General features: G+C 36.5%; 1 protein-coding gene across 2 annotated transcripts in view; it reads right to left on the bottom strand.

Annotated features, from left to right (window-relative positions):
- The window catches only part of THSD4 (thrombospondin type 1 domain containing 4), a 300503-nt gene that overhangs the window by 133540 nt on the left and 147626 nt on the right, over positions 1-19337 (bottom strand). Inside the window, exon 1 of one of the 2 annotated variants that reach the window (XM_059823897.1) lies at positions 3478-3549. The exons of the other annotated variant lie outside the window; for it this stretch is intronic. Within the exon in view, the coding sequence (XP_059679880.1) occupies positions 3478-3549 (72 nt within the window). Of the gene's footprint in view, positions 1-3477; positions 3550-19337 lie in introns of those variants that run through there. 2 annotated transcript variants of the gene reach the window in all.

Raw genomic sequence — 19337 nt, 5'->3', positions numbered from 1 at the left:
GAAGTGAAAATAATTAAGTTTAAATCTTACAAACTGGTTCCTATTTACTTAAACCTGTTGAAAGTTCTGTGTTAAGTCTTATACCATGTATTTTTATGATTAGTGGGATTATGATTACTCGCCACATTAAAATACAGATCAAATCAACATTTGAGTTACATGTGAGGCTTAGTTCCCTTTGTCTGCACATTTTGTCAGCCAGACAGAATTTTTTTTTAATGCTAATAGAAAACAATACAAACAAAACTCAAAATTGTACAATTTGATTTTGCTTTTTTGCTGACAAAGCCAGGCTGGTGACTTTAGTACATTTGCATAGCTTCACTGATACCAATACTGATTCAAGTAGTACTGATTCATGGTCAACGTATATAAGATTAAAGAAGCTGCTACAATGGGAGGAGAATTCAGCTAAGAACTAAAATCTCAAGGAAGGTGAAATTCTCTTCTCAAAATATAAGTATCTACCAAGTATACTGAGAAAACTATTTAAAAGGCTACCTGCTTGATAAAGAGTGAAGAATAATGATATGCTTAGGAAGACTTGAAAATACAGGGATAGACTATTCCTCAGTAAGACTTTCTAGGTGCTCAAAGATTTCTCAAGCCCAATATATCTAGTCAAAACAACAATTTTCTTGCTAGAGATGATTCCAAACCACCAGATTAGAAGAAGTGGGAAGGAGGAAACCTTCATTAAGTATTGTTTTGAAATTAGGAGTTCAGGCCTCATGCATCCTGCACAGTATCACATATGTTTACCCTGCTTCATCTTTACTTTCTAATTCCTCATCACACAGGTTTCCCATCTGATGCTAGCTTAGCCTTTGCTCTTTCTCAGTCACAGAAGATAGCAGTACAGTCCATTGAGGAGGACAACTACTCCTGGACACTCCAGAGAGAAGGAAGCTGAACTGTGACCCTCTAGCAAGGCTGATCCTGGAAGGAGGTACCAGCTAGAGCTTCCAGCTACAGATGAAGAAAGTCACGTTCATTTCCTAAGAATCACACACAAAAAATTTTGGTCTTGGCCACTGCAAACGTGGGGTAAGTTGCAAAGCTATACAAGCTTATTTCCCTCCTGAATGGAAAAGTGACGCAATGCCGTTTCACTGACTTCATGCCAAGTCATTGCCTAACTCAACAACAACTGAAAATCAGAACATAATTAAACACACATTAGAACAAGTGTTAGGGGTTCCTTAAGAATTATAATGGTAAAAATGTAACAGTTGGATTTTTGTAATTTTCTATTTCTCGAACAAAGTTCTGCAGCATTAAAATACAGAGAGAGCAAGCTGGCAAGAAAAGCAACTTCCCATTGACTTTATATAATCTATCACAAACTGACACTTTTATGAGCAGAACTTTTAAAAATACGTACCTATTAATCAATAAAAGTATTCAGAGAAGTAAACAGAACAGTTCAAAGGAGTGCAAAACTACAATACAGGTTCCTTTTAAAAATGGCTTCTCAATTATTTTCCCCGTCTTCAATTCACTGTCTGTCCACCACAGAAAAAATCTTAATTGAGTAATTTCCTAGAAAAATAATATTTATATAGCCAAGGTTCTGCAGCTGGAGCAGGGAAATGCACAAGATTATCAGGTGGTCTCTTACAATACAGGGCAAAGAATTACTGTATTAATAATAGTAGACACAGTGTATTTTTTTTTATATATAATTTTCAATATTAGCCATATGAACATAATAAAAGAGAAAATTTCTCACTACCTACTAAAACCTACAACCTAAGATTCATTGATAAAGTAACAGGCCATTTTTCATATTCTGTCTGCTGTATTAGCTGAAAAACTAAGAACAGTACAGTTTAAAGTACTTGACATATGGATCACAGTGCTAAAACATTCCACATTGCACTTTTACTGCAGAAATTCATTTCCAGGTAAGAACACAGCATTGCTTTTATTTTACTTGCTAACGAGGATAATTGGCAGGCAACACTGCTGCTGTTCTAGATTTGTTCTTTATATGGATCTCTGAAGACCACATGTGCACGCAGTGGTGACAGAAATATTTTCCATATGAGCCACCACACATTTTAAGGTCCCTCGGTCTGGACAAGGTGAGTGCATCTATAATTTTCTGTGCTCAGTAACAATCAACCAGGAAGTTAAAAACTTCAATGACAACTAGAGGGCAATGATCAGCTTCCAGTTGCTCTGATCATCAACCCATTTAAATTCCCTGAGCCTCTGCTGAAAACTTTTCCCTGCTTTAAATAGATCAAAGGCATCACAAGATTTCATTAAAACACATTTTCTTGACTCAGAATCATTACAGCTTCTCTTTTTAAAACACCCTGAAAGCAAAATACAGTTTATATCCAGACATACAAGCTACAGAGAGTGTCAACCACACACTGTCAGACAAGGTGTTTTCCAGTTCACTTCCACTTTCCTTTACCAGGGAAAGTAATTGCTCTGGACTTTATTAGGCTACTATAAACTTATGACAGGGCTAACAAAAGACAAAGCTCTAAAGCAGAATCACTGTTTCCAGAAGATTTACTTAAGGAAGGCATATTATGGAACAAAACTATCCAATTATTCCTTTAAAATGTGTAACTATGCATCACATCTCAGTTAGAGCATGGGAGAACGAGCATCAAATGTGTTTTCTGCTAGTAACTTAATTAGATGGACTATTTCGTATCTAATAGTACTACGCTTGATGAATTATTTCCTAAATGACAAACGAGTAGCTGAATTTTTCTGTTTTGGTATGAAATAAGAACTTGATGAAAAAGTGCTCTGATGAGAACAAAAATCTGGAAAACTACTCTTCGTAAATCAAGTAGCAACTTTTTAGAGCGTAGCAAGGGCTGTTCTATTCCATTACTGAAGATTTCTCATATTAAGAATGCATAAAGTCCTTCTTTGATGATATGACATACATTTTTAAAAAAATAAAAATTTTTTTCTGCCCTGCCACATATTAAACATTACAAATATCTGCACAAAAAGAATGTTATTAAAGTAATGGAGCCAGGAGTTTTCAAATGCTCACATCCCCAAAATATATCCTGGGTAAAAATTTTTTCAACCATGCATGTTTTTATGTAGAAAATCTGAACAGAACACTACCATCTACTGCAAAGAGTATCATATTTCTCTGTTAGTAAAGAAAAATTCACCAATTAGTAATCTCTCACAGAAAGCATATTGTGTATCAAATCAAAAGAAACTAACTTTTCAAACTACTCTACCTTAGCACTTACAGGCTTTTGCAAGAAAAAAAAAAAAAACAAACCCAAAAAGCAAACAAACAAAAAACCCCAAAACAAAACAAACCCCCAAAACTAAACCAAAACAATAGCTTTTTACACATGAAGCAAACAATGCAATTCTAAAACGTCTAGCAACTTAAAAATCATTCACAATCTGTCGTAATAGATACGAAGAAAATACAACTCTGACAAGTCGATTTTTGACAAGACATTATACTTTGCTTACCTCACCCCCAGGTCTTGCTAACACTGCTGTTTGAAAGCAGAGCAACATTAGTATCAGGTAGCTGACAAACATTATTACCCAAAGTTAGAGCTACCCTGGAGGAGAAAACCCTCTGCCAAGTACTAACAGCTAGCAGATGCACTTGTGTCTCAGTATCACAGCCCTTAGTTCTTCTAGGTACGACTCTTTCTCCCTTTCCCTCTTTCTATCGCACTCACTGTACGACCAGGAGCTCTGCTCTCAGCCACTGCTCTGAAGACAACTGGTAAGTTGATCTCTTCATGTAATGACTTCTCCCTGCTGGGGGAGGGGGCTCAGCCAGCAATGAGCTGGGGGGGCTGTAGTTAGTATAAAGCAAAGAAGGGGAGGGACAGAAATGGTCACTGCCAAGTTATGCATCTGCTGTGATTCATGGAACAAGCTAAACGGTAACCTTTAATGCACGAGGAGGTTTGGCAATGCATTATTGACTTAGGCAGGCATGATTGGAGAAACAGGCTAAAGCAGCTTGCAAAAGATGCCTGTTGATGGTTAGACTGCATGTGCTACTTAAAGGTACAGCACCTCCTTTTATTGAAGAAGTTTATAATAAATAAATAAATCATAAATTAAAATCTAATCAGGAAGCAGCCTATGGTTTTACAGTCAGCCCTACATCAGCACAATCCTGCAACCTGAATGGCCTGATCCTGCCAGGGACTCGGTCAGAATCTGCTGGCTCTTCTGGCCCACAGGGAACCCAAGTGTCCATTCGCTCTCAAGAACGTCACAACTGCTTTGTGAAATGAACCCCCATCCTTTAGGATAATCCTGGAGCAGGATATGGATGTAATCTCTCTTTCTTTTTCATATTACAGCTGAATAAAAGAAATTTTGATTTGTAACAGTCCAACCCACCAAATAACCTGCTTTGACTAAGCAAGCAGAAATGCAAGCCTTTGAAAATAAAATCTTTTTTTAGAAGATCAGCGAGACCTATTTTCAAGTAAAGAATAAAGCCGTATTGAAAGCCTCATACAAAGCTGAATTACTACATCTCGCAAGCAGACCACTGACTGTTTGTCCTAAAAATGAGTAAAATTGCGAACAGAGCTATAAAAGCTGGAGAGCTTCCCTTTAGCTGAGTATGTCTGATTGTAATCTCTATGCAATAGACATTTTGTTATAGTAAACTAAGCAACATAAAAATACAGAATATAAAAGAAGTTTTGAACCCCAACGATCTATCACATTCAACAACAGGAGAGAACTACTGTTATATAACATACACGGGACGCTCCAGTCCTGTATTCCCTTTCCTCCCCTCTCTCATTTTACTTTTTAACTTTTTCTAACTTTACTGTTGCCTATGTAAGTATTTTATCATGGGAATGTGAGATGTTATGTCTTTCTTAACATTCGAACTCCTGAAGTCAAGAAATCACACTATCTTCTCATCTTTCATGTAAATACATATTTATTAGCCTTATGGTTGCAGGGGGAATCTCAAAAATATGACCCATGATATGACCTGGTCTCATATGTCAAACAGCAGACCACATGAACTCAAAATACAGGTACTTTAAAACATCTCAAGATTTTAGGGGGCGGGAAGTAAAAATTTCAGTGACATTGAGAAGCACACCATTACTATGTATTAGATGTCTTTTTGTAATTTGGTAAGCTTTGCATGCACAGCTGAATGTCAGACTCCTCACCCTATTTTTAAACTAGCTTTACCAACCATTATTTTCCTCTGCTATGAGAGGTGAAAGATAGACATGTTTTCCCTCTTTTTTTAATATTCAAACAAATCCTAACAACAGAATACTTTCATGTATTAAAGAGCTTTCAGAATTGTAATTAAATACAGCCAAATTCCTAAACCAGTCTAGAAAATTAGCATTCTCACTGCTGCTAAAAGTCCAAATTCTGCTGTATTTGAATTTGGATATCTGGTTCTCCAGCACAGTAAAATCTGACCTGTATTAAGTAGACATTGTTGTCACTGAGCCTCTTCCCTCTCAGGCCTTTCCTTTTACGGACTACTACTGTTGTCCCTAAAGAGTACTATCTCTTCTCCTGACTAACTGGACTCACCCTGCTGTGTCTCCTCCACACCTACAGAAAAAACTGTGCTTTTTAGCCTCTCAAATCAGCAAACCACCTTTCACAGGTCAACCTTTTTTTTTCCCTGCCTTGCAGCGCTGTGCTTCTGGCAGCATTACTGCCAATACCTGCTAGCACTGTGTTCAGTGAGGGCATACCAGGTAGGAAGCAATGCAATGTAGGCCAACCAGGACTAGGGGTCTCAATGGCAGAAAAGTCCCCTTCAGCTGACTCCCCTCAAGGGAACAGTACAAGCTTATGAAGATTTAAAAAGCCAGAGTGAGAGTTTCAGTATGGAGCTCACAGGAGGCTCTTCCAAAAAATCTGAATGATCATAGGCAGTGGCCCCAGAAGTTATAAGAATGGTGACTGAGAGCCAAACCTGCAGTTTTTGAAAACTTTACACTATAACCTTAATAGTACTTTCTGAGAACTCTCTACTACTATGTTGACCTCACAAATACAACACCTCACTTCAAGACCTAAAAGAAAGAAGCATTTTCCTCCTTTTTCAGGCAAGCTGAAAGTTTGCAGATTGTACCATTGTGCTGAGAGCTAAATGTAGAGCTGCCGTTACAGGTACTTTGTACATGGGTTGCCTATGGCAAACTCTCCGGACTAAAGATGTCAAGAGAAATAAACTTAAGGAAATTTTCCATCAAAACCCTGTCAGGAAGCCAACCTGTCCTTCCGTATTTTTTTTGAAATATCTAGATGTACCACAAAAGGAAAAAGGATAGTGGGCAAACTGCCAACTAAACTGGAGTTCAAAACACTTCCAACATGGGAGCTCCAACTACGATACTTAAAACTACAGTTTCAGTGCTTAAAAATGTTCAAAAAGAATACACCATTTTAGATGCTGCAGTGTGTAACAAACTCCAATGACGAAAGCTGTTTCATGCAGATTGACTACTGTTTCCACAAAATGAAGCTTTGCCTTTTTCTGCAGTTCTTCACAAAGTCAACTACTTTTTGTGAATAAATATATAGCATAGTCATAAAATTGCCAATCCTCTCTTTTTTAAGGGCAGCTAGAAAAGCAAACCTAAAAAACCTGAAGTAACTGTGATTTTAGTCTTCTCTCTGCTGATCATTCCAGAAAGCAGTGTATCCTCTATAAATAATAAAAAACCTTATCAAAGTCTAACTGAATATTATTAGGATGAGTTCCTTAGCACAGAAAACTGTACTACATTCCCATTTAATAAGTCATATAACTAATTCTTTCCATATGCATTTAATTTTTTCTCTACAAAAACATACAGGCAAAATTCCCTGAAATCCAGAAAGGGCTGTTCTGTTCTCCATATTAAGACAAGAGATCTGTCCATACCTGCTACTACACTTTCAAGCTTTATGCAACTGAACTGGATGGAATTGTTCATGTTCACAACCACAGCCTTTCTTTGCAGCACAAAGTAACTTGAAACTTAACACTATGCCAAACTTGTACTGCTGCAACCAAGATCAGAATTTCTCTGCAAACCTCAATAATCACTATGCTGGAGAGTAGAAAAGTATTGTTGCAACAGAAAAAAAAAAATCAGTTTATGACTGAAGAGCTATTTCAGTTATGAAGTTCTGCAGTAGCAGATAAAGAAACCAAAATACCTTGCAATAGCAAAATGGGAGAAGTAAAATCTCTCTCATTTCAACACAAAAACATCCTTGCTTTTACTTAGAAACATACAAACATAGCAAAATAATACCATAACTATTTTAGGTATATAATTTAAATAGAAAATCCAAAATTACATATTTTTTAAAACAGAAAAAGACATCAGAATCTTTTGAGGAAAGTTCCTATCTCTTACTCTCAGAAATTAAAATACACAACATACACAATGGATCTTTAGATAGTATAGTTCTCATTAGAAAAGGACTGACTTTCATCTGTGAACAAATTAACTGTCAGTCTCAAGAGGTTTGTAAATATCGATTAGTTTATGAAGTTTGCTTACTAGCTACCTCCTGAGGCAACTGCACCTAAATCTCCAACGCGGACAAGTTTGTCAAACTTATCAAAAGCAAGCAATTTCTCTTCCATGTCTCTCAGCCTTTCTGTAATTCCATGTGAAATCATGAACAGTATGCTCAGGTAAAATCATTCACAGTTACTTCTTTCTGCTAAAGTTGTATTTGCTTAGAAAGTTGACCAAATTCCTAATATAGAAGTAATAGAGAAAACATGAGTCAAAACAACATTTTAAAGACTTCCTTTCTGCTTCCTACAGCTTTAACATTTGTAGAGCTTAACTCTCCAACTCTTAAAGCAAGATAACAGGAAATGTAACTACATATTTCAGGCTGAATTACTTTAGAACACAACAATGACGATTTCTGTGTATTTCAAAGTATTAATACGTGCAAGTGAATATCATTAGTCTAATTCACATTTTTTCACTATGGTCGCAACATCAATGCTACTGAATTTGGTAGGAAACAGGGCTGACTGGAACATCTCCTGGTACTCAGCTGAAGCATGTAAACCAATGAACATACACATAAAAGGAAGATAAAGGCTGAAAAAAGTCTGCTGCTACAGCATAACTAACCCACAAGCCCTTTAACTATTTCTTAAAACAAGTATTTAAAATAGCATTCTGTTAATTTGCTTTGGCCAGACACCATCTTCCTGGAATCGCTAACAGGAAAAGCAAATTCATCAGACACTGCATATTCTATTATTAAGAAAAGGTGTCTTTTTTATTTCAGTGTTCCATGTAAAAATTTAACAGAGGAGAAAAAAGGCTGAATGTACTAGAAATTTAGTACAAATTACATGAGATGCTGATGAATAACAAAAGAAAAATCAAGTGGAAAATCTACTGTGTTTTGGTTTTATTTAATTGGTCATCTTCCCCACTTAGCGATCTACAGGCTACTGTAACAAAAAAGGAACAGAAGTTTAACAGAGAAAGTCTCGTATGCTTGACAAAGCCATGTTTAAAGTTGGCTGCCATATTTAAAGCTGTCAGATAGGCATTTCCAATAATTATCTCACTTCATTTTTTCCAGGAATCATTACCTTCTGAATTTATTATTCAGATATTTTAAGGTTAGAATAAATTACTCCTGTCCTTCAGCCTGAACTACTGAGAGACACTGGCCATAAAACTTCAAAATTTCTTCTATGAGTTTTCTTAATTTAAAAAATGTTTGTGTTTGTGTTTAATTAAACACTTGAAATAAAGAAGTTTCTTGCCACCCCATGTGTGTCTCTGAGCAGTCAGGGAATTTAGACTGGAGAAAGAATGTATTTTCCTTGAAGATAAACCAGTGTACTGAGGAGGATGCATGCAGAAAAATGCTGCTCCCTGCCTTGCCTTCTTGGCCTCAGGAAATACTGCAGCTGAACCACAAAGGGATTTCTTTACCCCCATGGAGGCTTATACAACTACTTCACCAATTTCTGCATTTCACTGGCTAGACACAGTGAAAAGAGCGAGCAAGAGATTCTCTCCTATACTCTGCCTTCTATAGTTTAAAACATTTGTCCTTGCTATTGCAGACCTTTTGAAAGGGGCATGCTCATAGTCACACTGAATCTGAACTTCATCAGCATCTCTGTCTTTTGTTGACCAAGAACAGATGAAATAACAATAGGTACGAGAAGGTCCAAGGGGGAGTATTTGGACTTTCATACATGCCATTAAACAAAATAAACCCCACACAGCTTGGGAAGGAAGTCAAAGTCTAAGTTAGGTATTACAGGCTAAAAGTTTAGTATATGGAGCCCTATGAGAGCAAACCCCAGATACTAAGCACCCTGGAGGAAACAAGTCCCAGAGCTTCACACCTATCTCAGTGCATCTCAGCTTTTTCTCTTTATTTATACACTTTTGCTCAAATTTTTTATTAAGAAAGCAGCTGATTTCACATAATTTCTTGTCCAAAGAAACATTTAAAGGGATAGTTATGCCCATAAAAGAATTCCTTCCAAAACTGAAATATTGATTGGCTACCAGAATATACTGTTGCATGGGGCAACATGTCTTCCACTGTTATCTTACATAATGAAGCTAGGGATATTCTTATCTGTACGTCTAATCATTTTTTGATCCCACTGTACAGTTATGGAAAAGACAAAGGGATGCTGTGGAAAAAAAAATCTTAAAAGGGTTTTTAATAAATCATTCCATACAGTTGCTTTGTGTCCTTACTAATGCTTTTATTAGTTAACTACTTTCCAACCTACCTTTTAACTTCTACTCCTCTTTATTTCCCTTTCTAAACTGAACAATCCTCATTTTTCCACTTGTTTCTCATCTGAAGTCACTCCAAGTTCTGGCTTTTCCTCTGTTTCTCTTATTTTGTTTCTTTATTGTGAGGAAATAGAGATCTGATCAGATCGATTTAGAAAGTACACCATTAAAAAGGTAATACTGCATCCTGTGGAAACAGCATTACAAAGTAAGTTTCAAACAGGCATTTGTACATAATTAGGTCAGCCCAGCTTAGGTTACACCACTGTAAGTTTGTCAGTTACTTCAATAATAACATGTTAGTCTTCATTATCATCTTCTTTTTCGCCTCTTACTACCATGGTACTGGCAGTGCATGGTGCTTTTAAACTACACTCAAACCCTGAAAAGGAAATGTGAGCATTTCCCTCCTCCCTACTCAACTTCTTAAAGCTCAGACTGTTGATTACCAAGCCAGACTTTACTGAAAAGGTCCACCTTCAAAGAGCTGTGTATTAACCTCAAATTGATTTATCATCTTGAATCTTTCCTTCAGTACTAAATCTATTATCCCTTTTTCTTTTCCAGCATTATAGTGTGCTAGAGGGAGGAAAAGACCCTGCCCAGGGCTGGGCTAGAATGCATATTTTTCATGGCCATATTCCAATTTTCTGTATTTTGATGATAGAATTCTGGTTTATATCCCAAGTTCTCAAAGCACCTCGTTGCCTCCCCAGACAGTAGTTGCATAGTGCAAGTGGAGTAAGATGACATTTATGAGGCATTCCTTCCTCTGCCCAACACTGCATTTTGACTACAGAACAAGTGGACACCATGCTCTGAAATTCTAATTTTTATGAATACCATTCATTTTGTGATAAAATTTTTTCTCTCAGCATTTTGTGAGTTAATCAATGTCTTCTGTTTTCCTAATAAGGCATTAAAATTTTTAGCACCATATTCTGGTCCTCCTCACATTTTATTTAATCTTATTTTCTTATCTCTTTTCATAACACACAATCCAACATTAATCATGCTGTCTTCTACCTCTTCCTACACACAAAAAAGTGGTGAAACCAAAAGGAAAAGAGTTCTTTGATGGATCATATTTAATCTCTCTCTTTGTATGCATAAAGAACAGACACATATTTCTAGAAAACTAGGTCTCATCACACTAGTTTCACATAAGGCGTTTTGATCTGTGTTTCATGTTGAAGTGTAGCAAATGAGCAGCAACATAAAAATAGGAACTGAAGGAAAAAGCATGCCTTACTTTGAACCGGTCCCTTTGCACCTACCACAAAACTGGAAAACAAACTACTTGGTACCACTGCTGTATTTGGATACTTTACCTAAAATAAGAAATGGGACTAGGCCTGTTTGTCCTATAAAAAAATAAATCCCCCAAAAAAATTTTAAGTAATCTTCAACTAAGCCAAATTAATTATAAATTAGACGAATAATGCATGTCTATTTCCTGTGAAAAGTAAGCCTCCTCCCAGAGAAAACATTCTAAATATAAATTTGAATCATGGTATTTTCAAATCTTTCACTTCTTCATGAGGGATAAAGACTGATACTTCTAACTCTACCTGTATAATGTATTTTAAAGATACAATAAGGAAAAAGGTGAGGCCTCTGAACTATGTAAGTATACGTATTTTTTAATCACAAAACCAAATAAACAGACATCCTGGCGAAAAAGTACCAAACTGCATGATGCAATAGGCCACGACCTCTGCTATGAATCCTCCTACGAAATCAGAATTATAAAGGAGAGTCTTTTTTCAGGTCCAAAACTGCAACACAGTAAAACTAGATTTTAGCGCTAACACCCATTTTCCCAAGTGCCCAGCTGGCAAATGACAGCTACATCAAACATGCCATCGTAAAATGATGGGAACAAGCTGTCTCCAAGAGAAAACTAACCAGTTAAGATTGCAAATGTAATCATAATTTTCAATTTTGCTTGGAAATGTTCTTGAAATTCATTCACAGGAGGAAGCCCTTGTAGAACATGTTCTCGTGCATATACTTGACCTGTCCTGTTATTTTCTACATTGGTAGAAATCTCAAAGCCATCATGATACTCTCTTAGACAGAGGAAAACAGATCTAGAAAGAACTTTGAAAATCACTGTGAGTCCTCCCCAAGACTGGATCAACTATAGCACATAGTAGTCCACTATGCAGGTAGGAAATGTGTCAAAAACACTATGGTAAAACCTACATTTGCAAGAAATGAGCATCATCATCTGCCAACTAAAGGTGAAAAGAAAGCTCTGCAAAAGCTGGCCAACATTTTTCATGCTTACTACTTAACTAAAGCAGTAAAACAGTAACCTTCAAAAACACTGTCAGGGAGCAGCAACAGCAGGCTGCTCCCCAAAGGGATGGGGAGCCAGGTGCCAAACATGCAAATGAGGGCAGCAAGGCAGGCGCCTTCACTGGCTATGGCTCCATCCTACTGCCATGACAAGATGGAACAGGGCAGATCCAGGAGCAGCAGTCAGGGTCAAACAAGAGTCAAGATCACCAAACAAGTCTGTGGTGACATGGCAGATCCAAAGTCAAGCCAAGAAGTCAGTCCATGGGCCAGGGTGCAAATCAGCAGGGTCCATGGCCAGATGCATGCATGGCTATGGCTGAGCTGGAGAGAGGCACGGCTCCAAATTAGCTCAAGCAGGGACTGAAGGCCCAGGGCTGACTTTAAATGGGGCTACTGGTCCAATGAGCAGAGAGGTGGGCGGAGGCCCACCAGAGTGAGCTGGTCAGGGCCATTAAGGCTGATTAGCATAACCAGGGCCCTGAAAGTCTGTGCCTAGGCCAAAATTCACATTTCTAACCATGTGTATACAAGGCTAGCAATAATAGAAATCAACAGAGCAAAAGGAAGAAGGTAAGAGACCGTATCAGGCAGCAGATAAACAGTCTTGAAATAGACGTAACCTTGAGAAAGGAGCCAGTACTGCATACACTACGCACACTATTTAGGGGACAGGACTAGATCAGCATTCCTCCTGACAAAAGAAGGTAGACATCAGAGAAGGAGTCACACCGCTAGAGCACCAGAGCCAAGGACAATTCTGTAGCACAGGCACCTCTATTCTCTGATGTGACAGCGGTACTGAACCAGAGCTTACTTCAGATCCAAAAGAAGAAAGGAAAAAAAATCTTGCAAGACTGGTACACATGATCAAATTGTATTTTCTGTAGTTTAGGGGAATAACAGGTTTTTCCTCTCTTCTTCTGACAGAAAAAGTGAAAATAGCTGTTGTGTTGCCGAAGGAAACGTATATGCTTGGCTGAAGACTTGAGATTTAATTGCAATACTGATCAAAACACACTGGATTAAGCTCTCATCCTGAAACCAAACACAGGAAGAAAGAGGAGGAAGATTTCCAAAGTAATTTCATTACACAACCCAGATAACTGAAGTGAGCAGAGAGAATTCATCTCATAGTAATGTAACTTATCCTTTGGGCAGCAACCATGTCCCAACTTCTCCCATCTAGTTACAAAACTGCTGAGCCACAGATGCAATTATTCCTTCCCAAAATCTCTTCATGTTCTGTTTGATTCCATCTTCCCAGTTCACCACCTCTTCCAATAAGATCGTCTGATCTAAGCATACTATAGCACACAACCTGCCCCTAACTGCATCGCAAATTAAAAGAATTAACACTAGCCTAGGTCAAAATCTATGCTGCTAGTAGACTAAAGGCTCATTTTTCATCACTGGGGGTCCATGCCAGGCCAAGAACGCACAGCACCAACAGATCAGTTACACTGCCGGTGCAAATTAGGTACAAATTAGAAGCATAGCTGCAGTGCAAGAACAAGGCTTCTCTTTAACTTTCCACAGATGTATACCGTACAAAAAATGAATGAGTTTTTTAATTACAGGGAAACTGTGTATCTTTACTGTTTTGATGAAAACAAATTCTGGTGAAATCCGATTGCTTACATAATAGATTTTTGGATAGTTTATCTTACAAATGTGCTTGTTTTTAAAGTAATCACATTAAACACATGTTGCCCATTAGAACCAAATGAACTATCAGGATATGTGCAGTCTTCCAGCTGTCTGGACTCTGAACAGTGGTCCCACATGCTTAAAAGTTTGGGAAGCACACAGGTAGCACACCTGGACTTTGCAAGACACCTAGAAAAACGGAGTAAACACATATGCCATTTACAAAGAGAAAATGGCCAATTCTTGTGCATGATTGATTTCTGCAACACAGGAAATTGGAAACATACAGCTATAGATCATGTTAAATTTTGAGCTACATGTCTTGCATATGAATTCCAAAAATTCATATCCAGCTCAAACTAGGTAATGAAGATCTTAAAATAATTATGCATTCTTGTGTCTCAAATATTTCATTTACTATAGGATCAGCAACTCATAAAACTGATAAATACTTGTATGAACAGCTGACAAGCCTCTGAGTACTCAGAGGATGTCCAGTATAATTTAACTTGAAATTTGTCTTCCTGAAACAGACAACTGAAATAAGTTCAGTACTGTCAAATTTCCTCATGGGACAAACAGCATGCCTAAATTCAGGAACACTTTTCTGCTACATAAGGAGGAGAGTCAAGCCCAAAATGACCGCATGAAATAGTTCAATACTCTGAAAACATTTTTTAAAAAGTTAGTTAGCATGCCATTTTATTTTTAAGCAGTTATGTACAGTTATTAGCTACACAGCTAAATCTACAGTATACAGTGTAAAATTTCTACATAATGGCACAAAATTTGGAAATACTGTTTGCTGATAACAAGGTGTAAATAAATATAGTATGAACACTAAGAAAAAAAAAAGAACTTCTTAAAAAGGCCACACAGAACAAAGGAAGTGAGGAAACATTATCTACGTATATTTTGAGAGACGCAAATGGTGCTGATTACTTTATCCCCATACTCAGACTGTCTACGTGGGTTAAAGCTAGCAATAACACTAGTTCTAATCTTAAAGGCCCGTAGAGAGACATAAAACTTGACTGTTTGAGAAATCTGGTTGTAAAAGCACATCTGCGCAGCCAACACCATCACATGTCTGGAAAACAATCAGTATTCCAACAAAAAGCAAGTGAACAAAACCACAGAAAATTCCTTCAATGTGGAAGGAAGATTTCCTGCAGATTTCCATGTCTTTTCAATACAGTAACTTTGTATTTGTATGGGTCGTGTCTTAAATAATTTTCAGCCAATGTTTCAGGGAAGACTTCCTCACAATGAACTGTTTCTCAATGAATACACCACTTAATTTTTATATACAGCTCGACATGCTAGCTCACGTTCAATGAAACAAGTAATGGTACTCACCAGTTAGGTATTTTCCTAGCGTAACAGCATTATAACCCTGCCATTCCATTGGTAGCATATTTAGTTTAGATTTGACTTGCCCTTTTCACATGTATTTCACAAATCACCTATCACTGCTGTTTCAGATATGCTGTCAATGGATTAGAAAAACATGTATTTCTCCCATCTTTAACTTCTTGTTTGTTTGGAGGTTTTGGGGGTTTTGTTTAAGTTGCTCATTTCACTGTGGATATTACTATAAGAAAAGATGACTCTTGAAAGATAATGAACTTAGTGATAATTCCTGTAGGAAAGGAACTGGCAGAACATAGTGTCACCTAATAGCCAACATTATGATTACACTTGGGAAAGCCGGAGAGGGATTTCTTAAAGCATCAAAAGGACACAATTAGTCTACAATACAGATCTCCATGTTATTGCAATGGAGCTATTACAACTTCCAGCAATTAAAAAAGAACATCCCAAGAGAATTCATGAATTTCATCAGAACATCCAAATTTGTGGATGGACGCGTCCTGGTCTAATGGTTATGGTCCAAATTGTTAGTGATAGGAATCTGTCCAAGTGACTTTAACCGGAGATTAATGATCGCTTATTCAGAATCACCAATATACACTAGCCAGGTATGCATTACAATTATGCTCCACTAGCAAAGAAAATGCCATTTAATTCTTCTAAAGCTGCTTATCAATCCAATTACTGATGACCTTAAAGTACTACAGATATTTCCAACTTCACCTCATCAGACAAAAGTGATTCCAGAAAAAAAAAAAATCTCAAAAAAAAGACAATTATTGTTTTGCTCTCTTCAACTGAGAAAATTTCTGGTACCCAGAGGCTGGCACATTAACAAGTAAGCCTGTGGTATAACACATAACTGAATTTTCTCTTAAACATTCTCCCACATTCAAAGGTTAGTAGTCTAGCCATCGAGTCATCATTCATGCCAACAGTCTGTCCACTAATTTAAAAAATAATTACTCAAAGCTATATAGCTACCCAATGACATGAGCTGGTGAAGGGTAGTTAAGTACGACTAATACCACAGCTACTCTGCTGATGTATTTGGAAACCACTTGAAGATCAAACTGAGAGCTTGCCATGATGCTAGACAGCTGCATGGAGAATGCTATTTATTATTAATACTCGTCATCTGGAGAAAGTATACATAGATACATAAATTCCCCAAACTACAAATAAACAAACAAAAACCAGACACCATTTCCAAACTGGCAGTTTTATTTTGTCTACCTATGTTTGCAGATTTGTCATTACTTGTTTTAGAAGCAAGTTTACAATTAAATACAGTCATTTTATCCCTTTCCAAGGAAATGCACCAAATAAAGTTCAGTGATAACATTTTCATCATATGTTCTTACCCACACATAATAATAAATCTCCAAATAAAGTTTTGAACTGTTAGGTGTAGAATCTTTTAATTTTTCATGTCCTTAAGCCTGCAAAGTCAGTAATAGTTTTATATGTGTCTTAGTTAATTTGTATTTAACCAGGAAAGGTGGGATTGACTGGAGATTGTTCGCATCTCTTTCAATCTCAGTAAGAATTTCTTTCATTTTTATAGTACCACAGACAGATTTTTCCCTTCTTTCTTTTTACTGAAAATAAGTGATATTCTTCTCTCATGAAATGTTTCATAGATGAAAACTCACAGTGCAAAATTCTACACAATATGCTAGAATAGAAGCCTAGTTCATGCAAAATACGTATTGTTTCAGATTTCTAAAAAAAGGCTTTTAAAGTCTCATTCTTTAACTTTCCAAGCACTCCTTTTACATCAAATAGATTAACATTAATCTAAATGTAGTATTATCAAGGTACTTTTTTTGCAGTTTTTCCAATCCTTCACCTCCATGTTCTGAGCTGTCTTTCTTTCTCTGATGTCATTTTCAAGTAGACTCCTCTGTAATACCTATTATTAGTCCCTGTTTCCTCACGATCTCTCAGCTTGTTTGCTACCATCAGATAAAAAAAAGGTACTTTGCCAATATCTTAGCGGGAAATAACAGTTAATGCTTCTCCAACAAATATTTGTAAACAGCCTGAGTCCTTGGGGCATGGTCTTATAAGTAAATATGCTAGAATAGAAGCCTAGTTCATGCAAAATACATATTGTTTCAGATTTCTAAATGCATACCTAGTCTTCCATGATAATACTTCATAATAAATACTTTAATTAATAGATCAATGCTTGATATAATCTTTGTTTATTTTGGCTTTGGATAAGTAGTCGTCAGTGGTCCATGGCAGACTGAATTTGTGTAATGCCATTTACCATCACATTTTAGTATGTATACTGAAGTATTCTGCGAAGGATTCAAAGGCAGATACTGTACTTAGTTTTACCTACTATCGTAAATATTCTTATGTCTATATCTAGAAAATCATTACTATATCTAAGAAGAAAGAAAAATTTTCTGGAAATCCCTATCCAAGATCACTATTATGTGTATTATTAGGGAAAGCATTATCAACTTTAAGAGTATTAAGAGATTACCAATCAGGTTCTTCAGTACGTCTATCCTACTACCCTAACACTTTCAATCATTGCCTTTAAATTTGTGTAGGAGTCACAGACTATATTCCCTTCATTGTGGAGTACACATACATAATTCCACACCTAGTCTTCATGCTATTCACTGCCAAAGTTGTTTGGCAAGCAGTGAGAATATTTCAAAGGAAAACATATTAACCCTCCTTCGCATTCCTCTTGCGATATTATACGGCCCATAAGGCTTATTTAAGTACAAGAACATCTTCACCAAGCAGGGCTTTCAAAAAAAAGACCCATGTGGACAATCCAACACCAGTACTGAGTTTTCATCTTCACACAATAGCCATATTACTAAAAGAACTTGTAGTTCCATGAGAACAGAAAGTGATATATAGGTCTAGAATTGAAATCAAATATAACTTCCCCAACAAAATTTAAAATTAAGAAAGGCAAGCATACCATAGCAGCATTGCAGAGAGTAACTCTAGACAAAGAATTTTTTTTTTTAATGGGCATAATAGAGGGGAAGTGGGGACTGTCCAATATATGGCTGAAAAAAAATAACATTCAGACACCCCTTCCCCAAATGTCTTCTCTAAGTATGTTTATTTTATGAGTAATCTAGCACATGGTTTTTTTTTAATTGGAAGAATATATAGGTTTTTAATCCAAAAGAGAGTAAACACCTATTATGCTTAATTTAACATTCCTCTTACAATCTAAAAACCAACAGGAAAGTTTCATCAGTTACAGTATGGTGCATCTTACGCTAAAAGGACAAAGAAAATTGTCAGAACTAATGTTCTGAAAAAAGTGCTGAAAGCACAATATCCTCTTGCATTTATATATGTAACAAAAAGTAACTAAGAATTTGAAGCCAAACTCATCAATGTAATTCCTAAAGCAAAATGAGAAAAGACAGCAGATAACAGCTGCTGTGCAATAATGACTGTTACTAGTTTATCAGACATGATCAGAGTTGACCACAGAAGAATTCAGAAACATGATTTTAAGGTAGTTTTGTTTTTACTTTGGTTTTAGTTAAGACTATAGAGAACATTTTTGTAAGAGTCCAACTTTTGAATGTATTGCATGCTGGACCCATCTTGGTCATATATTGTACAGTATGTGTATAAGTGACAACTTCACAACAAGTTTCTGAGCTGGAAGTTGCTTTTGAATTACTTTCAAGTTCAGAAAAGTGGATGGAATTATGTTAAAGAAATACAATCATTTAGTTTTATGCAAAATCAAGTTCTAATGAATTTGCTCTGGAAGAGACTTGTTATGCAACATATGATAATTCTGTATCTAATTCTGCAGTTCTGACATAAATTCAATCAGGCTGTAGCATATCCCCAGTTTAATATTGCTATTACTACTCACATCAATCACACGAAGCTTGATCTGAACACACATGTGCTTAGTCTGTGGGGACACCCTGTAATACAGAAATTCCCAGGAATAAATTGAGCATATGAACCTACCTATTTAAGGAGATTAAACCCACTACAATAGTAACAGAATAAACACACCACTTTTCTGAAATAGACTGATATTACTTTTTCCTATCTCTTGTATCACACTTTAGCAAACACCATCTTAAGATTTTTAGACTAGTTCCCTATCATTTCATATAACAGGCTATGAAATCTTAAAAATGCACCTAATTCTGCCTCCATTTGGAAAAAAACACAACAAAACCAAATTCTTGAAAATGATCTTACAGTCCCTCTTTG

Source organism: Gavia stellata, chromosome 13 (assembly GCF_030936135.1).
Source record: "Gavia stellata isolate bGavSte3 chromosome 13, bGavSte3.hap2, whole genome shotgun sequence".
Lineage (NCBI taxonomy): Eukaryota > Metazoa > Chordata > Aves > Gaviiformes > Gaviidae > Gavia > Gavia stellata.
This window is presented reverse-complemented; position numbering and strand designations above follow the sequence as displayed.